The 24572-nt window shown below is 38.6% G+C and overlaps 1 protein-coding gene across 31 annotated transcripts in view; it reads right to left on the reverse strand.

Moving 5' to 3' along the window:
* The window catches only part of CFAP20DC (CFAP20 domain containing), a 352305-nt gene that overhangs the window by 202578 nt on the left and 125155 nt on the right, over positions 1-24572 (reverse strand). For all 31 annotated transcript variants that reach the window (XR_004734664.3, XR_013527405.1, XR_013527404.1 and 28 more), the window contains one exon: positions 8770-8926. Coding sequence is in view for 25 of the 31 variants with exons in the window: in XM_035275961.3 (XP_035131852.2) it covers positions 8770-8926 (157 nt within the window). In the remaining 6 variants the exon portion in view is untranslated. The remainder of the gene's footprint in view (positions 1-8769; positions 8927-24572) is intronic.

Genomic DNA, 24572 nt, shown 5'->3' on the forward strand with positions numbered 1-24572 from the left:
TCATCTACACCAATAACAGACTTAAAGAAAGCCAAATCAAGAATGAACTGCCATTCGTAATTGCTACAAAAAGAATAAAATACCTAGGAATACAACTTACAAGAAACGTAAGGGACCTCTTCAAGGAAAACTACAAACCACTGCTCAACGAAATAAGAGAGGACACAAACAGATGGAGAAACATTCCATGTTCATGGTTAGGAAGAATCAATATCGTGAAAATGGCTATACTGCCCAAAGTAATTTACAGAATCAATGCTATCCCCATCAAGCTACCATTGACTTTCTTCACAGAACTGGAAAAAACCACCATGAACTTCATATGGAACCAAAAGAGGGCCTGCATAGACAAGTGAATTCTAAGCAAAAGAACACAGCAGGAGGCATCACACTACTGAACTTCAAACTATACTACAAGGCTACAATAACCAAAACAGCATGGTGCTACCAAAACAGAGATATAGACCAATGGACCAGAACAGAGGCATTGGAGGCAATACAACATATCTACAACCATACAATCTTTGATAAACCTGACGAAAACAAGCAATGGGGAAAGGATTCCCTGTTTAATAAATGGTGTTGGGGGAGAAGGACTCAAGATGGCGCTGTGAGAACAACCCAGGATTGAGGCTCTCGCTGGATGCACGGAGAAGGTGAGTCAGGGACGCATTTCCAGACGGACTTTTGTTGCCCACAGAACGGTGAAATTCCCAGATATAAAACAAACGCAGTACGCCAGCCAGAGATCTTGACTAGTGTAGCCAGCAGCCGGTGCGGCTGCAGCCCGTGCCGGAGCGCAGAGGCGCTCCACAGAGGTCCGCACAAAAGCGTACTGTTCCGGGTGCCCTGTTGAACTGGCAACTTGAGACCTGAGAGGGCTGAACTTGAGACTGAACGGGACTTGAACAGTGAGCCAGCCCAGGACAAAGCGTTAGGGGTAGCGCAGGGTGTCAAACAAAACGGCGATTTCAAATGCTCGCTGCTAGGAGGTTACCTTAAAGCGCAGCTCTGTGCGGGAGGGGCGTCTGCCATTACCGAGGCAATCAGCCCCTACTGAGGTACACGCCCATTGCTGACGCAGCCTGCCGTTGCCGAGGCAACCCAGTACAACAGAGAGACTCTGCCGCAGGGCGGAGCCCACAGCAGAAGGGCAGAGCCTGCAGAAACAGAGTGAACCTCACACCAGCAGGGCAGAGCCTCGGTTGTCCTAGCTGGGCAGGACAACCCAGCGGACACTCAAAAATAAAGCCCCAACCCCTTCAGAAAGAGCAGCTGAGAAAAAAAGGGCTTTTTTATAAGTTCTGTTGCAGCAGAATTAAACATAGCAGCCTAACAGCCCTGAATGAACATCAGAGCTCACAGCTCAGCACTTGAGCTCCTATAAAGTACAGACTGTCTCCTCAAGCAGCTCCCTGACCCCTCTATATGAAAAAGACTGACATTTGGCAGGCATCATTCTGGGACAAAGATAGCAGAAAAAGAAACTGGTAGCATCCCTATTGTTCCGCAGCTGCTATAGGCGTACCCCAGACAAGCAGGGCCTGGAGTGGACCTCTGCAGTCATACAGCGAAGAGGCTAGACTGGTAGAAGGAAAACCAAGTAACAGAAATACTTCATCATCAACAATCTGGGTGTCCACCCAGAGACCCAATTGAAAAGTCAGCAACTACACAGACGACAGGTGGATAAATCCACGAAGATGGGAAGAAACCAGTGCAAAAAGGAGGTAAACACCCGAAACCAGAACACCTGGCCTCCTAGAAAGGACCAAACCTCCTCACCAGCAAGGGAACAAAGCTGGATGGAGAATGACTGTGACGAAATGACGGAATTAGACTTCAGAAGGTGGATAATGAGAAACTTTTGTGAGCTAAAAAAACATGTTTCAAATCAATGCAAAGAAACCAAGAACCTTGAAAAAAGATTCGAGGAAATGATAACAAGAATGGATAACTTAGAGAGGAATATGAATGAATTAAAGGAGATGAAAAACACAATATGAGAACTTCACAAAGCATGCTCAAGTTTCAATAGCCGAATTGACCAAGCAGAAGAAAGAATTTCAGAAGTCGAAGATCAACTCAATCAAATAAAACGAGAAACCAAGATCAGAGAAAAAAGCGCAAAAAGGAATGAACAAAGTCTCCAAGAAATGTGGGACTATGTGAAGAGACCTAACCTACGTTTGATAGGCGTACCAGAACATGATGAAGAGAATGAATCCAAGTTGGAAAATACTCTCCAGGACATTATCCAGGAAAATTTCTCCCTCCTAGCAAGACAGGCCAACACTCAATTGCAGGAAATACAGAGAACACCACAAAGATATTCCGCAAGAAGAGCAACCCCAAGGCACATAATCGTCAGATTCAACAAGGTTGAAATAAAAAAGAAAATACTAAGGGCAGCCAGAGAGAAAGGTCGGGTCACCCACAAAGGGAAGCCCATCAGACTCACAGCAGATCTCTCGGCAGAAACTCTGCAAGCCAGAAGAGAGTGGGGGCCAATATTCAACATCCTTAAAGGAAAGAACTTTCAACCCAGAATTTCATATCCAGCCAAACTGAGCTTCAGAAGTGAAGGAAAAATAAAATCCTTTGTGAACAAGCAAGTACTCAGAGATTTTGTCACCACCAGGCCTGCTTTACAAGAGCTCCTGAAAGAGGCACTACACATAGAAAGGAAAAACCAGTACCAGCCATTCCAAAATCACACTAATTGCTAAAGAGCATCAACATAATGAAGAATCTACAACAACTAACGGGCAAAACAGCCAGCTAGCATCCAAATGGCAGTATCAAATTCACACATAACAATACTAACCCTAAATGTAAATGGACTAAATGCACCAATCAAAAGACACAGACTGGCAAATTGGATAAAAATCCAAAACCCATCAGTGTGCTGTAACCAGGAAACCCATCTCACATGCAAGGATACACAAAGGCTCAAAAGAGAGAAATGCAGGAAGATTTACCAAGCAAATGGAGAGCAAAAAAAAAGCAGGAGTTGCAATTTTCATCTCTGATAAAATAGACTTTAAAGTAGCAAAGATCAAAAGAGACAAAGAAGGCCATTACATAATGGTAAAAGGATCGATACAACAAGAAGAGCTAATGATCCTAAACATATATGGACCCAACACAGGAGCACCCAGATACATAAGGCAAGTTCTTAAAGACTTACAAAAAGACTTAGACTCCCACACAATTATAGTGGGAGACTTTAACACCTCACTGTCAATATTAGACAGATCAAACAGGCAGAAAATCAACAAGGATATCCAGGGCTTGAACTCAGACCTGGAGTAAGCAAACCTGATGGACATCTACAGAACTCTCCACCCCAAATCCACAGAATATACATTCTTCTCAGCACCACATCACACCTACTCTAAAATTGACCACATAATTGGAAGTAAAGCACTGCTCAGCAAATGCAAAACAACTGAAATCATAACAAACAGCCTCTCAGACCATAGTGCAATCAAGTTAGAACTCAGAATTCAGAAACCGACCCAGAACCGTACAGCTTCATGGAAACTGAACAACTGGCTCTTGAATGTTGACTGGATAAAGAACGAAATGAAGGCAGAAATAAAGAAGTTCTTTGAAACCAATGAGAATGAAGACACAACATGCCAGAATCTCTGGGACACATTTAAAGCTGTCTCTAGAGGAAAGTATATAGCAATAAGTGCCCATATGAGAAGAATGGAGAGATCCAAAATTGACACCCTATCGTCAAAATTGAAAGAGCTAGAGGAGCAAGATCAAAAAAACTCAAAACCCAGCAGAAGACAAGAAATAACTAAGATCAGAGCTGAACTGAAGGAGATTGAGACATGAAAAACCCTCCAAAAAAATCAATAAATCCAAGAGCTGATTTTTTGAAAAGATCAACAAAATAGACCACTAGTTAGACTGATTAAAAAGAAAAGAAAGAACAACCAAATAGATGCAATAAAAAACGATAAAGGGGAAATCACCACAGATTCCACAGAAATTCAAACCATCATCAAAGAATATTACAAACAACTCTACGCATATAAGCTAGCAAACCTGGAAGAAATGGATAAATTCCTGGACTCCTGTGTCCTCCCAAGCCTAAACCAGGAGGAAGCTGAAACTATGAATAGACCATAACAAGGGCAGAACTCGAGGCAGCAATTAAGAGCCTACCACACAAAAAAAGCCGAGGTCCAGACAGGTTCACAGCCGTATTTTACCAGACACACAAAGAGGAGCTGGTACCATTGCTTCTGAAACTATTCCAAATAATCCAAAAAGAAGGAATCCTTCCCAAATCATTCTATAAGACCAATATCATCCTGATACCAAAACCCGGCAGAGACCCAACAAGAAAAGAAAACTTCAGGCCAATATCCATGATGAACATAGATGCAAAAATCTTCAATAAAATATTGGCAAGCCGATTGCAACAGCAAATCAGGAAACTTATTCATCATGATCAAGTAGGATTCATCCCGGGGATGCAAGGCTGGTTCAACATACGCAAGTCTATAAACATAATTCACCACATAAACAGAACCATAAACAAAAACCACATGATTATCTCAATTGACACAGAGAAGGCATTTGACAAAATTCAACAGCTCTTTATGCTAAAAACCCTAAACAATCTCGGTATCGATGGAACGTATCTCAAAGTAATAAAAGCTATTTATGACAAACCAACAGCCAATATCATACTGAATGGGCAAAAACTGGAAGCATTCCCTTTGAAATCCGGCACTAGACAAGGATGCCCTCTTTCACCACTCTTATTCAATATAGTACTGGAAGTTCTAGCCATAGCAATCAGGCAAGAAAAAGAAATAAAGGGTATTCAAATAGGAAAGGAGGAAGCCAAATTGTCTCTATTTGCAGACGACATTCTAGTATACCTAGAAGACCCCATCGCCTCAGCCCAAAAACTCCTGAAACTGATAAGCAACTTCAGCAAAGTCTCAGGATATAAAATCTATGTGCAAAAATCACAAGCCTTCCTCTACACCAATAACAGACTTAAAGAAAGCCAAATCAAGAACGAACTGCCATTCACAATTGCTACAAAAAGAATAAAATACCTTGGAATACAACTCACAAGGAATGTAAGGGACCTCTTCAAGGAAAACTACAAACCACTGCTCAACGAAGTCAGAGAGGACACAAACAGATGGAGAAACATTCCATGTTCATGGTTAGGAAGAATTAATATCGTAAAAATGGCTATACTGCCCAAAGTAATTTACAGAATCAATGCTATCCCCATCAAGCTATCATTGACTTTCTTCACAGAACTGGAGAAAACCACCACGAACTTCATATGGAACCAAAAGAGAGCCCGCATAGCCAAGTCAATTCTAAGCAAAAAGAACACAGCGGGGGGCATCACACTACCGGATTTCAAACTATACTACAAGGCTACAGTAATCAAAACAGCATGGTACTGGTACCAAAACAGAGATATAGACCAATGGAACAGAACAGAGGCAACAGAGGCAACACAACATATCTACAACCATACAATCTTTGATAAACCTGTCAAAAACAAGCAACGGGGAAAGGATTCCCTGTTCAACAAATGGTGTTGGGAAAACTGGCTAGCCATGTGCAGAAAGCAGAAACTGGACCCCTTCCTGACATCTTACACTAAAATTAACTCCAGATGGATTAAAGACTTAAACATAAGACCTGGCACAATAAAAACCCTAGAAGGAAATCTAGGCAAAACTATCCAGGACATAGGAGTAGGCAAGGACTTCATGAACAAAACACCAAAAGCATTGGCAACAAAAGCCAAAATAGACAAATGGGACCTAATGAAACTCCACAGCTTCTGCACGGCAAAAGAAACAGTCAATAGAGTGGATTGGCAACCAACAGAATGGGAAAAATTTTTGCAGTTTACCCATCTGACAAAGGGCTGATATCCAGAATTTACAAAGAACTCAAACAGATTTACAGGAAAAAACAAACAAGCCCACTCAAAAGTGGGCAAAGGATATGAACAGACACTTTACAAAAGAAGACATATATGAGGCCAACAATCATATGAAAAAATGCTCATCGTCACTGGTCATCAGAGAGATGCAAATCAAAACCACATTGAGATACCATCTCACGCCAGTTAGAATGGCGATCATTAAAAAATCTGGAGACAACAGATGCTGGAGAGGATGTGGGGAAAAAGGAACACTTTTACACTGTTGGTGGGAGTGTATATTAGTTCAACCATTGTGGAAGACAGTGTGGCGATTCCTCAAGGCCTTAGAAACAGAAATTCCATTTGACCCAGCAATCCCATTACTGGGTATATATCCAAAAGACTATAAGTCTTTCTACTATAAGGACACATGTACACGAATGTTCATTGCAGCACTGTTTACAATAGCAAAGACCTGGAATCAACCCAAATGCCCATTGATGATAGACTGGATTGGAAAAATGTGGCACATATACACCATGGAATATTATGCAGCAATCAGAAATGATGAGTTTGTGTCGTTTGTAGGGACATGGATGACTCTGGAGAACATCATCCTCAGCAAACTGACACAAGAACAGAAAACGAAACACCACATATTCTCACTCATAGGTGGGTGATGAAAAATGAGAACACATGGACACAGAGAGAAGAGTACTAAACACTGGGGTCTATCGGGGGGAAATGGGGAGGGCCAGTGGGAGGGGGAGGTGGGGAGGGATAGCCTGGGGAGAAATGCCAAATGTGGGTGAAGGGGAGAAAGGAAGCAAAACACACTGCCATGTGTGTACCTATGCAACTGTCTTGCATGTTCTGCACATGTACCCCCAAACCTAAAATGCAATAAAAAATAAAAAATAAAAAAATAAATGGTGTTGGGAAAACTGGCTAGCCATGTGCAGAAAGCAGAAACTGGACCCCTTCCTGACATCTTACACTAAAATTAACTCCAGATGGATTAAAGACTTAAACATAAGACCTGGCACCATAAAAACCCTAAAGGAAAATCTAGGCAAAACCATTCAGGACATAGGAGTAGGCAAGGACTTCATGACCAAAACACCAAAAGCATTGGCAATAAAAGCCAAAATAGACAAATGGGACCTAATCAAACTCCACAGCTTCTGCATGGCAAAAGAAACAGTCACTAGAGTGAATTGGTAACTAACAGATTAAACAGGGAAAAAATTTTTGCAGTTTATCCGTCTGACAAAGGGCTGATATACAGAATTTACAAAGAACTTAAACAGATTTACAGGTAAAAAACAAACAAGCCCATTCAAAAATGGGCAGAGGATATGAACAGACACTTTACAAAAGAAGACATACATGAGGCGAACAAACATATGAAAAAATGCTCATCATCACATTAGAGAGATGCAAATCAAAACCATACTGAGATACCATATCACGCCAGTTAGAATGGCGATCATTAAAAAATTTGGAGACAACAGATGCTGGAGAGGATGTGGAGAAATAGGAACACTTTTACACTGTTGGTGGGAGTGTAAATTAGTTCAACCATTGTGGAAGACAGTGTGGTGATTCCTCAAGGCCTTAGAGATAGAAATTCCATTTGACCCAGCAATCCCATTACTGGGTATATATCCAAAGGACTATAAATCGTTCTACTATAAGGACACATGCACACGAATGTTCATTGCAGTACTGTTTACAATGGCAAAGACCTGGAATCAACCAAAATGCCCATCGATGATAGACTGGACTGGGAAAATGTGGCACATATACACCATGGAATATTATGCAGCAATCAAAAATGATGAGTTCGTATCCTTTGTAGGGACATGGATGAATCTGGAGAACATCATTCTCAGCAAATTGAGACAGGAACAGAAAATGAAATACCGCATATTCTCACTCATAGGCAGGTGATGAAATACAAGAACATATGGACACAGGGAAGGGACTACTACACACTGGGGTCTATTGGGGGGAATAGGGGAGGGACAGTGGTGGTGGGGAGCTGGGGAGGGATAGCCTGGGGAGAAATGCCAAATGTGGGTGAAGGGGAGGAAGGCAGCAAAACACACTGCCATGTGTGTACCTATGCAACTATCTTGCATGTTCTGCACATGTACCCCAAAACCTAAAATGCTATTAAAAAAAAAAAGAAAGAAACAGCCACAGAAAATATTTTCCGTGGAGACAAACATGAAGACAGACACCCTTATCTACTTTTGATCAGTGTGGCAGGGAAGAAAACATCCTACTTTCAGGGGCTGCTGCAACAGAAATTACGGAACCTGTAGCCCAGCATTATGATGTGACTTATGGAGTCTCTGTATAGTTGCAGTAGGTACTGGCAGTGGGTGGGGGGTGGCAAGTGGATGGGGTTGTCCTTAGATAAGTCTTGCAGGAGACTGTAATTTTCTTGACTACAGGCTCTAAGCTGACTTTCTAAATATCCTGGAGATTCTATGAACTCTTTAGTTTCCTTAAATAAATTCCTTTTCTTTTTCAACCACCTAAGAAGGATTATGTTGTTTGCAACTAAGGAGCCTAAGGCAGATAGCAAGTGTTACCATAAAGAAAAATGAAAACAACCACAAAAAGATGATTAATATATTTTTGTGATATTCAGCTATGTGAAAATAAACATTTGATCTAGAACAAAGAAATCAACATGACTGTGAACAAATTTACTTTAGCAGACATCAAATCAGATTGCTACCACACATTCATACTATCCCAAAGGTATGGCTAATTTTAAAAATACATCAGAGAATTAAAAAATCTTGATAGCAACCTGAACATACCATCTTTATCAGCAGTGTCTTGAGGCTTTGATTTTAAGGTGAAGATCTTCCGTAGCTTGCAGTTAGCTGAGACAACAATTCCATCCAATGACTGGAAAACTGCCCCCTTGAATATTTCACTGGTGAATGCCACCAAATCAATGCATAAATTGCACCACTAAAATAGAGAGATGCAAAGAAGAGTAAGTACCTTTCATTTCACATAAATAAATAAGCCATGTATATGTAGACATCCAGAGAGTTGAGGCAGTTATCTTGATTAATAGGCCCCAACTAATTTTCCCCTTTAGGTAAATTTATCTCTGTTTTGGCTTAAAAACAGACTTGATCCTTCTAAAGAAATCACTGTAATTCTAAATTATTCATTGGTCATCTGACTAGAGAATTCTCATCATCAGACAAGGCTATGACAACTTTTGGAAACAACTCTATTTTGTAGGCAGTATGCCAGCAGGAAGGCAACTGCAGGTGCATTAGACCACTTACATCTAGAAAATCACAGATAAGTAGTAAAGTGTTCCTTCAAGGGGACTAATTTGATCACAATTACCCACTCATATTTGTTGAAAAAGGCACGGATGATATTAGAGGCTGGGTTTAAACTTTGGTCAGTGTTGTCTACTTATAACCAATTAACCTATTGTACAGAAATAGATTCTTCTATCGAATTTGTAATTATGCCTAGTATTTGCCAGTTTTAAAAGTACTCTTGCAGGAACTAATTTCTGCCCATTAAACAACTAGACCTCTCAATATTTCATTAAGTGACTTTTCTAAATGGTTAAAGATAACAACAAAAAAACCATTCAGCAAGAAGTGAAGACATATTTACGACTGTACGACAAACGTCAGAAAAATAATTTTTGAAAAAAATATATTTTTTATTTTACTTTATGTTCTGGGTTACATGTGCAGACATGCAGGTTTGTTACATAGGTATACATGTGCCATGGTGGTTGGCTGCACCCACAAACCTATCATCTACATTAGGTATTTCTCCTAATGCTATCTCTTCCCTAGCCTCCCGCCCACTGCCCCATGACAGGCTTCAATGTGTGATGTTCCCTACCCTGTGTCCATGTGTTCTCACTGTTCAACTGCCACTTATGAATGAGAACATGTGGTGTTTGGTTTTCTGCTCTTGTGTTAGTTTGCTGAGAATAATGGTTTCCAGCTTCATCCATGTCCCTGCAAAGGACATGAACTCGTCATTTTTTATGGCTGCCTAGTATTCCATGGTGTATATGTGCCACATTTTCTTTATCCCTTCTATCATTGATGGGTATTTGGGTTGGTTCCACGTCTTTGCTATTGTGATTGGTGCTCCAATAAACAGAAGTGTGCGAGTGTCTTTATAATAGAATGATTTATGGGCTGGGCGCGGTGGCTCACGCCTGTAATTCCAGCACTTTGGGAGGCCGAGACGGGTGAATCACGAGGTCAAGAGATCGAGACCATACTGGTCAACATGGTGAAACCCCGTCTCTACTAAAAATACAAAAAATTAGCTGGGCATGGTGGCATGTGCCTGTAATCCCAGCTACTCAGGAGGCTGAGGCAGGAGAATTGCCTGAACCCAGGAGGCGGAGGTTGCAGTGAGCCGAGATCACGCCATTGCACTCCAGCCTGGGTAACGAGAGCGAAACTCCGTCTCAAAAAAAAAAAAAAAAAAAATAGAATGATTTATAATCCTTTGGGTATATATAAAATAATGGGATTGCTGGGTCAAATGCTATTTTTAGTTCTAGATCCTTGAGGAATCGCCACACTGTCTTCCACAATGATTGAGCTAATTTATACTTCCACCAACAGTGTAAAAGTGTTTCTATTTCTCCACATCCTCTCCAGCATCTGTTTTGTTTTCTAACTTTTTAAGGATCACCATTCTAACTGGCGTGAGATAGTATTTCACTGTGGTTTTGATTTTCATTTATCTAATGACCAGTGATAATGAGCTTTTTCCCGTATGTTTGCTGGCTGAATAAATGTCTTCTTTTGAGAATTGTCTGTTCATTCCTTTACCCACTTTTTCATAGGGTTGTTTGTTTTTTTCTTGTAAATCTGTTTAAGTTCTTTGTAGATTCTGGATATTAGCCCTTTGTCAGAAGGGTAGATTGCAAAAATTTTCTCCCATTCTGTAGGTCACCTGTTCACTCTGATGATAGTTTCTTTTGCTATCCAGAAGCTCTTTAGTTTATCTAGATCCCATTTGTCTATTTTGGCTTTTGTTGCTATTGTTTTTGCTGTTTTAGTCATGAAGTCTTTGCCCATGCCTATGTCCTGAATGGTATTGCCTCGGTTTTCTTCTAGGGTTTTTATGGTTTTAGGTCTTATGTTTAAGTCTTTAATCCATCTTGAGTTAATTTTTGTATAAGCTGTAAAAAAGGGATCCATTTTCAGCTTTCCACACACGGCTAGCCAGTTTTCCCAACACCATTTATTAAATAGGGAAGCCTTTCCCCATTGTGTGTTTTTGTCAGGTTTCTCAAAGATCAGATGGTTGTAGATGTGTGATGTTATTTCTAAGGCCTCTGTTCTGTTCTATTGGTCTATAGATCTGTTTTGGTACCAGCACCATGCTGGTTTTTTTACTGTAGTGTTGTAGTATAATTTGAAGTCAGGTAGCATGACGCCTCCAGCTTTGCCCTTTTTGCTTAGGATTGTTTTGGCTATGTTGGCTCTTTTTTTTCCAGTTCTGTCCAGGAATTTATCAATTTCTTCTAGATATTGTAGTTTGTGTAGAGGTGTTTGTAGTATTCTCTGATGGTAGTTTGTATTTCTGTGGAATTGGTGGTGATATCCCATTTATCATTTTTTATTGCATCTATTTGATTCTTCTCTCTTTTCTTCTTTGTTAGTCTGGGTAGTGGTCTATGTATTTTTTTGATCTTTCAGAAAACCAGCTCCTGGATTCATTGATTTTTTTGAAGGGTTATTTTGTGTCTCTATCTCCTTCAGTTCTGCTCTGATTTTAGTTATTTTTTTGTCTTCTGCTTGCTTTCCAATTTATTTGCTCTTGCTTCTTTAGTTCTTTTGTGATGTTAGGGTATCAATTTTAGATCTTTTCTGCTTTCACTTGTGGGCATTTAGTGCTATAAATTTCCCTCTTCACACTGCTTTAAATATGTCCCAGAGATTCTGATATGTTGTGTCTTTGTTCTCATTGGTTTCAAAAAAATCTTTATTTCTGCTGTAATTTTGTTATTTACCCCATAGTCATTTAGGAGCACATTAATCAGTTTCCATGTAGTTGTGTGGTTTTTGATTTAGTTTCTTAATCCTGAGTTCTAATTTGACTGCACTGCTGTCTGAGAGACTATTATAATTTCCATTCTTTCGCATTTTCTAAGTAGTGTTTTACTTACAATTATATGGTCAGTTTTAGAGTAAGTGTGAGGTGGAATGCTGAGAAGAACGTATATTCTGTTGATTGTGGTAGAGGGTTCTGTAGAGGTCTGTTAGGTCCGCTTGGTCCAGAGCTGAGTTCAAGTCCTGGACATTCTTGTTAATTTTCTATTTGGTTGATCTGTCTAATATTGACAGTGGGATGTTAAAGTCTCCCACTATTATTCTGTGGGAGTCTAAGTGTCTTTGTAGATGTCTAAGAACTTGCTTTACATATCTGGGTGCTCCAGTATTTGGTGCATGTAGATTTAGGATAGTTAGATCTTCTTGTTGCGTTGATCCCTTTACCATTATGTAATGCCCTTCTTTGTCTCTTTTGAACTTTGTTGGTTTAAAGTCTGTTTTATCAGAGACTAGGCATGCAAACCCTGCTTTTTTTTTTTTTTGCTTTCCATTTGCTTGGTAAATATTCCTCCATCTCTTTAGTTTGAGCCTCAGTGTGTCTTCACATGTCTCCTGTATACAGCACACCAATGGGTCTTTAAGCTTTATCCAATTTGTCAGTGTCTTTTAATTGGGGCATTTAGCCCATTTACATTTAAGGTTAATATTGTTATGTGTGAATTTGATCCTGCTATTATGATGCTATCTGGTTATTTTGCCCATTAGTTTATGCAGTTTCTTCCTAGTGTTGATGGTCTTTACAATTTGGCATGTTTTGCAGTGGCTGGTACCAGTTGTTCCTTTCCATGTTTAGTGCTTCCTTCAGGAGCTCTTGTAAGGCTGGCCTGGTGGAGACAGAATCTCTCAGCATTTGCTTGTCTGTAAAGGATTTTATTTCTCCTTCACTTACGAAGCTCAGTCTGGCTGGATAGGAAATTCTGGGTTGAAAATTCTTTCCTTTAAGAATGTTGAATGTTGGCCCCCACTCTCTTCTGGATTGTAGGATTTCTGCAGAGAGATCTGCTGTTATTCAGGTGAGCTTCTGTTTGTTGGTAAGCTGACCTTTCTCTCTGGCTGCACGTCAACATTTTTTTCTTCATTTCAACCTTGATGAATCTGACAATTATGTGTCTTGAGGATGCTCTTCTTGAGACATCTTTGTGGTGTTTTCTCTATTTCCTAAATTTGAATGTTGGACTGCCTTGCTAGGTTGGGGAAGTACTCCTGGCTAATATTCTGAAGAGTGTTTTCCAACTTGGTTCCATTCTCTCCATCACTTTCAGGTACATCAATCAAATGTAGATTTGGTCTTTTCACATAGATTACCATTTTCTTCCTTATATAACTTTAAACATATTTTTAGCATTAATCATTGCTTTTTAAAATTATCTGCTTTATTTTCTTTGACCCTAAGGCTTCCCATCTAGGAAAGACTTGGAGGTGACATCTGAGTTTGGTTTTGAACAACAAATAGATTTTCCAGGGCCAGAGTGTCATGGACATGACATGCTGGGCACTTCTTCTCAGGGTCCTGCCCCTTTATTACCCACTTAGACAAACTCCAGCTGGCTACACTGCCAGCTCTGCTTGGGAGTCAATTCCAACCTCCTTAAAACTCTGAGTCCTAAAAAACCAGATGCTTACCCACTATACATTTTTCTTATCCATCATGGTCATGCTCCTTTTAGTTGTCAACCTGGACTCATGTTTCATGGAATGTACTAAACAAATAAGGGTATGCTTATGTGTGTGTCTATGAACACATGGAGATGTGCGTTTATGTGTGCTGAGTGTGGACACTGAGTGTATGTGTGCATGCCTATACACATACACTCAATCTTTCATTTTATAATCATCCAACAAAAAATGCCTGGAAATTGATAACTTTATTTAATGGAATCAATTTCTTGGGAATACAGATGGGGGTGGTTTCTAAAAAAGATGGAAATAACTTTCACAAATCGCCCTTGGCTAGAGGAAACAGAAATTATTTTTTGATTTAGTAGATATTGATAAAGCTTCCAATTTTATATGCTTCAACAAATAACTCATTGTTCATATAAATGCTGTGATGTATTTTCTGAAGTATTAGCAAAGTGTATAAACTCTCTACTACCAACAGGTGGATTATCTGAATTATAGCTGAACTTTATGAAATACTATTTTCACTATTCTTGATGATATTCACTCTTAAAAATCCCTTTTAGACATTTTTCTTGATCTCTAATTACCATATTCCTATGTACAACTCTAGTCCAGCAGGAAATAATTCAATCTAAAATGTCCATAGTTATTAGTCCTTAAGAAGTATGTACCAGAAAGACAGAAATCTGATAGAGAAAAGACAGTTCTATTTAGCATGTTGCTTGGATTAATAAGTGAGTTTATGCTCTTTATTTCCAGTATGAAATTTTGCATAAAGGAGGTGACTAGCAAAGGGTGACAGAATGATTCAAAGCACGAATTTCTAGTTTTTACCAACTCATGGTTGGAATATGGCTTTATTATACTGTTGAAAGGAGTGCATATTCTCTGAGCACACACACACACCCGACACATTCTAGTGCATGAAATAATAAATCCTTGGGAGCATATTTTTGATTCCTTATGCTCCTACTGTCTGCTATTACTATAGAAGAGATCTCTATAACTAATTTATAACTAATAAATTAGTTATAGTTGTCAGTACAGAAAAAGCTTGTGTTACTAACAGTGTACAGTTCTAGCTAGCACTGTCCTTCCAAAAGGAAATGACAAACAAGAAACCACAATTTCATACCCTGGCAATCTTAAAGCACATCTCTTCCCAGAGTTTTAGAACCTCATTCTGTTTTCTCATTTCCATAATGGTATACAGAAACCAGGGTCTTATATTTATTCTTGTACCTTTAAAAATAATTCTTCAGGCCAGCCGTGCTGGCTCATGCCTGTAATCCCAGCACTTTGGGAGGCCGAGGTGGGTGAATCACGAGGTGTGGAGTTCAAGACCAGCCTGGCCAATATGGTGAAACTCCATCTCTACAAAAATTTGCCAGGCATGGTGGTATGCACCTGTAGTCCCAGCTATTCATAAGGCTGAGGCAAGAGAATCGCTTGAACATGGGAGGCGGATGCTGGGCTGCAGTGAGCCAGTATCACACCACTACACTCCAGCCTGGGTGACAGAGTGAGACTCTGTCTCAATCAATCAATCAATCAATAAAATTGTTCACTTTAGTTATAATTTCTCAATAGAAAATCAGCTTACAATGACCTTCATCTCTATCACTACATTATTTTTTATAAGTGGTGTAAGCAGAGATTGAAATTGTAATTTTATATTCACAAGGTTAGAAGAAGCAATTACCTATTACTAATGTATTAAAAACAATTTCCCAAGGAAAAGCAAATCATGACAAGTCCTTCTGTGGAGAGAGGGAGGAGAGGAAGAAAAGCTGGGGCTGCCAGAGCTGCCAGAGCTTGCTCTTGGCTGAACCAAGAAAGGGCAAGTTTCTTGTAGAGGTATTGTTACAATACCTGTTCAGCAATCCATGTGTACCTCCCAATTGCTACCAACATGGAACAAACTCTTTTTAAAATCACAGTTCCATCCTCAAGGCACCTTTTCACTGTGCCCACTAAAATTCTTATGAAAAGTACTTACATTCTCTGCATTTTCTGTCAATGAAACCTAGCTTTTCTCTGAGATATTACTTCTCCTTCAACTCTGGAGTAGAAGCTCACTTATGGAATTCATTTGTACTTCTATAGCCCTCTATGTTGAGGCCCAGGGGCTGGGAGGTAGTAGGAGAGGGTTTGTGTTTCTGACTTGGAATTTTATCATTTTTGAAGCCCAAGGCATTGCAAAGACAGGCTCTACTACTGTTTTAGCTTCAGTCAAATCATTCCCTGGTCATTCCTGTCACACCTACAGATGCAACCACACCATCCTCTATTCACACTCCTGAACAAAGGTGGAGCCAGGTTCATCTCATCTTCTAACATTCTGTTCAACATCCTAATGGTCTTTTAACTCTCTTTCCTTTAAATATCTATTCCAAATCCACTCATAGGGCTACATCCTGAGACTAAACTTCATTATTCTGAAGTCGTTCACTTTTAACAATTTTGAACTGGACATTATTTTAATTATCAAGTCACACAGTCTATTTTTAATCCATCTGGCAACTGCTTCTAGTTAAACCATAGTGGCAGCTCCTTTGAAATATATTCTTCCCAGGGATGCAGGAGTTTGGGCTCTGGAGCCAGACTGTCTGGACTTGGATATCAGCCTCACCACTTACTAGTTATATAATGTTCCCAGTTACTGAACTTCTCTTAGCTTCCTTTTCCTCATTTATAAAATGGTGATAATAATGTACATTCCTCACAGAGTTGTTTGGATTAAATGTTTAAGCACCTACAAGCACTTACAATAGTGCCTGGTATATCATTCATGCTCAATAAATGTCAACCACAAAATCTTTTAGGCTTTCATACTATGAAATGCACAGAAGTTAAGGATATAATTCAATTAGTTATGACCATATCATACACCTGAATACCACATCCCATCAAGATACAGGATGTTTCAATCACCCCAGACAGATCCTGTGCAGCTTCCCAAATAATCCCAGAACTCACCCCTCGTAGGGGCAACACTGATTTCTTGCACCTTAGATTGTGTTCTATAATTTTATATAAATGGAATCACAGTAAATGGGGTCTTTCACTTATCATAATATTTAAGGCTCATCAGTGTTGTGTATATTGGTAGTTTATTCTTGTTTTGCTGAGTATTTCTGACTTCAGTTTTACTGATATTCCCCAGTGTTTAACCTGGTGTTATACCAATCCAGTGAGTCTTTTATTTCAGATATTGTATTTTTTTCAGTTCTAGAATGCTAATTTCTTTTTAAAAAGTTTTAAAATTATAGATTAAGCAGTACATGTCTAGATTTGTTAATGGATATATTGCCTGACTTTTAAAGTAGCCAGTGCCTATTGCTTCCCTCTATATGTACATGCGTATCCATTGTTTGGCTCCCATTTATGAGTAAGAACATGAGGTATTTGATTTTCTGTAATTTTGCTTAGGATAATGGCCTTCAGCTCCATCATGTTGCTGCAAGATACATGATTTCATTCTTTTTTTAATGGCTGTGCCGTATTTCATGGTATACATACCACATTTTCTTTACCCAGACATCTGCTGGTGGACACTTAGGTTGATTCCATGTCTTTGCTATTGTTAATAGTTCTGTAATAAACATATGAGGGCAGGTCTCTTTTTCACATATGAGGATTTCTTTTCCTTTGGGTAGACATCCACTAGTGGGATTGCTGGGCCAAATGGAAGCTCTATTTTTAGTTCTTTGAGAAATGTCTATACTGTTTTCCATAGAGGTTGTGCTAATTTATATTCCCAACAACAGTGTATAAGCATTCTGATTTCTCCATAACTTCACCAACACCTGTTGTTTTTTGACTTTTTAAAAATAATTATTCTGACTCATGTGTGATGGTATCTCACTGTGGTTTTAATTGGCATTTATTTGATGATTATTGATGTGGAGCATTTTTTTTTTCATATTTTTGTTGGCCACTTGCATGTCTTCTTTTGAGAATTGTCTGTTCATACCCATGACTCACTTTTTAATGGGGTTATTTGTTTTTTTCTTGTTGAATTATCTGATATCTTTATAGATTCTACATTTTATTTTTATAGCTTTTATTTCTCTATTTATGTTCCCCCTTGTTTTCTCATTATGTGTATATTTTCTTTAAACCCTTTACTTTATTTATAACAGTTATTTTAAAACCCTTGTCTCCTCATCCTATTAATCTTTGTCATGTCTAGGTCTATTTCTAGTCACTTATTATTTTTTCTCCTGGTTATGAAGTTTTCCCACTTTGTATATCTAGAAATTTTATTTTTATTATATACTGGACATTGTGACTACTGCATTGTTGAATTTCTAGATGTTGTCTTTCCTAAAAGAGTTTTAAATATTGCTCCAAGAGAAAATTACTTTACTTACAATCATCCCCAACTTGGCTAGAAAAGTCTGATATTTTCCTCTATTAGCACTTATAAGACTAGTTTGGTGTTTACCATAGCCCATTATCAGTAATTATTTACATGTTTGCCTTTTCTGCCATATTATAATCTCCTCAAGGAGAAAGACCATGTCCAATTCACCTTTGGATTCCTATCATCTGGCACAGACCTTGGCCAACAGCAGGAACTCAATCAATATTTGTTAATTAAAATAAACTGTAAGTTCAGAGGTTTATGATGACACTGTATTTACTGGTTAATAAATATGGCTTCATGTCAATGGAAAATAGTAAAATAATAACATCAACTAACATAGACTGAGCACATACTATAACTATGGCACTGTTTTAAGTCACAACCTACTTAACCCTAACAGCTGGTGTCTATTAAGCAGGTTCTATTATTGCACTGTCTAACTGTTGAGGAAACTGAAACAGAGAGATCAACTGATTTGCTCAAGGGCCTGCAGTCAGGAAGTAACAGAACAAGAATCTGAACCCCTAGAATCTAGCTCCAGAGGCCACATGTTAATCCCAACAGCATCCTGCCAATTTAAGCATTTCAAAAATGGGGTGACCCTAAGGCTAAATAATCACGTGTTTTACAGAATAAACTTATTTTGAATTAATTGTGCCTACTGAATCATTCAGGACCAGCGGAAGGTATAAGACAGTTCTCCTTTCACCAAATTTCTTCAATACCCATATTAGACTGAGAGGTAAGTAGGGAAAGAAAAAATATATTTGAAAATAATAATCAGACTAGGCACAGTGGCTCATGCTTATAATCCCAGCACTTGGGGAGGCTGAGGCAGGCAGATCACTTGAGGTCAGGAGTTTGAGTCCAGCCTGGCCAACATGGTGAAACCCTGTCTCTACTAAAAATACAAAAATAAGCCAAGTATGGTGGCGGGCCCCTATAGTCCCAGAGGCTCAGGAGGCTGAGGCAGGAGAATTATTTGAACCTGGGAGGCAGAGGTTGCAGTGAGCTGAGATTGTGCCACTGCATTCCACCCTGGGCAATAGAGTGGGTGAAGAAAAAATAATAATATTCACATAAATGAGATGAAAACATTTAAAAACTCTTAAGCAAGTGCCATTAACATAACAATGGATTCTAGGTTAGAATGATAACATTAAGAACGATAATATTAAGAGACATTCTCTAATTGTTTCTTGTATGCATCTCTAAATGACCTTTCGTCTGAATAAATCTGCATCCTCCATTCCCTTCTCATTCAATGACACTCAAGAAATTAAACACTATTAAAAACCTCAAACTTCCAAATCATTGGCTCTATGGGAAAAATGATCTATGAAGGGAAGCTTTAAAAACATTATACTAGACTTCTAGTTTGTAATAAAAGCTATAAAATATTCCTTTAGAGTTGTGGTTCAAGATGGAACAGCTCCTAAAGAGTAATTTTATCCATTTAAATGACAAACACTGGGTATCTGAATTCTAGAGGTTACTAAAAGATTTTGGCATTGTAATTTATCATATCACTTTGTTATATCTCCAATGAATGATTTATGCTGAATGATATCTCATAATTGAACTTCCTGTTCAAATGGAATTAAATTTACTGTACATTAATACATACTTTGGTAACGAGACACTGATGTTCATCTGATACCAGCATCAACTAATTGAAATTACATTATAGTAGTAAGATTGATTCCAGTGAGTCTCAACTAAATGGGTACTTCTACTATTTAATCTGATAGTTTTTAATTTTTAAAACTGATTTTGCCATTGAAAACCCAAGTTAAAAGCATAAATTGTTATAACTTACATGTTAAAGTGACTCCTCACAGCTAAAAATAACATGCAATATAAAATGTTTTATTAGAAAGGTTAAACACTTAAAGACAGTTTTATAAAATGGCTTATACATAAATATTCATATTGGTGTGGCTAGAAGAATATTAACTTTATTTGCAGCCTTGGGCTACCTAAAGGCTTTAGCTAAAAAAACCAAGGCGAAGTGGACCATTTGGCAATTATCCTGTAAATCAAGGGTTCCTGATGAACACCGAGAGGGCCCTGGCAGAAAACTGAAATGGGTGAAGCAAGAAGGGTCTGAGTCCACTTGCATACCTTATGAATAAAGAGGATTCAACTTCACAGGAGAGCTTACAGCTTCTTAGAAATGTGACATTACTACTTAGCTCCCACCAAGTGCTTGTATGCGATAAAGCAGGTTCAATATTGAGAAATCTGACTTTTTTCAGGGGAGGTCTGAAATTAGGAATTTTACATAAAATTTCCCAATTTATAAATGCTAGCTGAAATGCTTTTAGAATGCTGTTTTGGGGTCTGCCAACAAAATATCCACTAGTTCCTAAGGGGTAGAAAGAAGCGACAAGTGCTTTGGCAAAAACAGAAAACTGGGGTCAATACAATATCAACACCAGGAAGGCCTCTAGAGATGGCATCTTGAATGGGTGAGATGCTCTCTGCCACCTTGCTGCTTTCTGGAAATTTCCATTAAAACACAAGTCAGCTTTAATTAAATAAGGGCTCACTGGGAATAGAGTACAGTAGTAGTGGAAAGGAAAGACCTCTGTTGCCAAGCACCTCTTGGATTAGGAGGAATAAAAGCAAGTTTTCAAACCAAATTTCTTAATATTTGAATATTCCTGGGCATTTGTGGAATCACCAAGCATATTTAAAATTTTTATATAATTTGGCCATGATAAACACATTATTTTTTCTCCTATGTCAGGAGATACATTAAGACTTGCCAATTTGTTCTGTAAACATTTATTGAGCGCTTACTATATGCCATGCACTGATAGGGACTGGAGATAATATTCTTATAATCTACTGGGAAAAAAAGACAAGTAAACAGATTGTTAAAGTGCAGGGTGGAGAGATATTATGAGGGTTATGATTAGCAATGATGAGCTATGTCCAAAATATCTAATCCAAAGAGGGGAAATCATAGTATGTTTCCTGGAAGAAGGAGCATCTATAGATCAGATAGAACTTACAATCCGTCTGGTCAACATGGTGAAACCCCGTCTCTACTAAAATACAAAAAATTAGCCGGGCATGGTGGCGCATGCCTGTAATCCCAGCTACTCAGGAGGCTGAGGCAGGAGAATTGCCTGAACCCAGGAGGCGGAGGTTGCGGTGAGCCGAGATCGCGCCATTGCACTCCAGCCTGGGTAACAAGAGCGAAACTCCGTCTCAAAAAAAAAAAAAAAAAAAAAAAAGAACTTACAATCCGTATCTAGGGCTTACTCTATGCCAGGCACTATTCTAAGAGCTTTATGCTTATTAATTCATGCAAATCCCCACAACCTTAATGGTATGCTCACTTCCTATTACCTGCATTTTATAGATGAAGAAAATGAAGCAGGAACTTTGCACAGGATCACAAAACTAGTAAGTGTCAGAATCCAGATTCTATGTTTTTAACTCCTATATATACTATTTACATGTTATATATGTAATAAAATATAGAGTAATTAGAACATATTACAAGTAATTATGACTTGATGATCTCACTGGGTTGGGATATGGGCCTGAGGAGAACACCATGGAAACAAATGCCCTATCTGGTTCTTATTGTTTAGCATTGCTTCAAATTTTTTCTAGATTTATCCATATTCAGAAGGAAAGTTCTAGATATGCTATGATGGTTTTGCTGTTTAAAACTGAGCATAACATGAGCTGAAGTCACCTAGAGTAGTCGCTAATATGATTTCTTCGTATTAACTTTCTTGTCTACATTTTTTTTTTTTTTTGAGACAGAGTTTTGTTCCTGCTGCCCAGGCTGGAGAGCAATGGTATGATCTTGGCTCACTGCAACCTCTGCCTCCCAAGTTCAAGCGATTCTCCTGCCTCGGCCTCCTGAGCAGCTGAGATTACAGGCATACATCACCATGCCTGGCTAATTTTTTATTTTTTAGGAGAGACAGGGTTTCTCCATGTTGGTTAGGCTGGTCTTGAACTCCTGAACTCCGCCAGCCTTGGCCTCCCAAAGTGCTGGGGTTACAGGTGTAAGCCACTGTACCTGGCCTCTCCTTTGTTTTTTTTTTTTAATCGCAATTGAGCCACTATCCCAGGGGTAGAAACATAAGGAAGGCAGATGAATTTTAAAGGGTTAGGAAACATTGTTCCATGGTTTAGGAACAATGGTATAGGTAACATTATAGCTCCTTTCTTTATAGTTTAAATACTAAATTGTTTAGGTCATTACCTACCCAGCACTGTTAACACATAACACATATTCATCTGAAAAACTCAGTTATCAAATATGAAAGATCTTTCAGTCAAGTTCACTTCCTATCTCATCAAGATACTTGTGTGATTTACTTATAATAGATAATATTTAATTTTCAAATACTGGATTTCCATGTTTGTACAGTGTGTGTGGGGGTTATAGCCACATACGTAATGCTCAGATTTTGATGAAATATCTAGACTTCAGAGTTAGTTAACTGACAAGCATGACTGAACTCACAAAAGCAAGGTAGTGACAAATATGATTTATTAACTACACACTGAATAGTGTATTTGTCTCACATGGGCTTTAACTCTTAGAAACCACCTAATACTGAACTCTGAACAATCTTACATGAATAAGGAAATCAATAACTAAACACAAAAGGATGAATACAATTTTATTTGTAAGGTTTCCCTAAATGTCTTAAATGGTTTAACTCCAATAACTGGAGTATTCCCATTTAATGTTCAAGCATTTATGGATATTTAATACTAAACAAATTTTTAAAACTTCTACTGTAAACAGAAACCATCCATTTATCCCATAATCCAGCTCATTTTTGTTACAGGGCTGCCAATCTCCAAATTTATGTTTAATTCCCATTCTTTCTTATGTCTACAAGAACGGCAAGCCCAGTGGATCTGCCTACTGAAAGAAATGGTCAGTAGGCACTCAATGCTGGCATTTTCCACTCTCTTAGTCATGGCCCTGTCTCTTTCCTAATACACCAGAACTTCTTATTGAAGTTACTTATGATTACCATGCTCTCTAAATACCTTCCATTCTCAACTATTCTCCCTTGTTGGAACCTCCTTGGTTCTCTTCAGCAACACCAGATCACTTGGCTTGTCTGTTCACTTCACACAGCTACCTTTAATGCTGCTTTTCTTCCAGAAGCACTCCTCTCCCCTTCTCCAACTGGTTAATGCTTCCTGTTTTTCAAGGTCAAGCTCAGGCACTCACTTCTTCAGAGGGCCTTCTCTGACCACTCTCCTTTTACTCTGTAGTTCATTCTGATTCCTGCTCTCACAGAATGTACCACACTCTACGGAAAAGGTCTGTTTACACACATGTCTTAGCTCATCTGACTATAAGTTTCTGATGTTGCTTCACATCCATTTCTCCACCGCCCCCCAACCAGTCCTAACTAACCCTAATCTAGATAACTGCAAATAGCTTCCTCACTTCCAATTTCTACCCACTCCAAATCATTGCAAATATTACTATCAGATTAATCTTCCTGAAGCACAGAAGTGACTGTGTGGTCCTTTCCTAGCCCAAAAGCTTTAATGGCTTCCTTTTCTCTACCATAGTAGTTCCCAAAGAGTGGAACATATACCATTTGTGAAATGATTTTAGATGGTATATGGGTGTGGCATTAAATAACTCTGGATCCCGGAATAAAAATGTCCCCTTATCAGTTTTCCTTCAGTCCTAACTGTGACAGGGAGAATGCTCAAACATGTATCTAATCCTTGATAAACTCTTTTTAACAAACAGCAGCACTCAGGATAGAACCTTACACAAGAAACAATTCCCAGTTATACTTTAAAATATTATTTGTTTTCAGTATGTTTATTTTTATGTTGTATTTTTGGAAAATTACATTGGTTTTCTATTTACAAAACTAATATAAAGTTTTCTTTTAAAAATAAATTTAAGAGAAAAAAAAGAGCTGATTTAAAGGAAAGTATCAAGTGCATTTCAGAATGGGTAGTACATAAACAGGGTACTGAGAGTAGTGCTGGAATGATCAAAGTTTGACAAAGATTTGTCAGGAAAATCAGGCCCTTCAGAAGTTACACAACATACTTACAATCTCTGAACCTGTATCAAGCTCTTGTACTGTAAGCTCAATGTTTCCTTAGGGCTCTCTATCAACCTGGCAACCATGATTAATTGTTTGCTGTTCTCGGGAGGTTACCTCTTTGCAGCCTCCATGCTTCTGCCCATGCTGTTGCATCGGCTGGAATGCTTGGCTTCCTTTCTCTCCCTGTTGAAATCTTAGAGTCCTCCAAAGTCCACTCTAAGTGCTATCTCCTTCAGAAAGCCTTCCCCCATCCCCAGTCAGATGGATTCCTTCCCCTTTCATAGTACCAATAGCACTTTCTCTCTCCACTGTGCTTTGTACCACAGTTTAGGTGATTTTATAGGTGTTCAAATAATTATGTTATTTCACTTAAATGTTAAGGTCTTTCAAGAGAGGGGAAGGAAGGCTGTGGATTTTATTCATTTTTT

The sequence above is a fragment of the Callithrix jacchus genome, chromosome 15 (genome assembly GCF_049354715.1).
Source record: "Callithrix jacchus isolate 240 chromosome 15, calJac240_pri, whole genome shotgun sequence".
NCBI classification, from domain to species: Eukaryota; Metazoa; Chordata; class Mammalia; order Primates; family Cebidae; genus Callithrix; species Callithrix jacchus.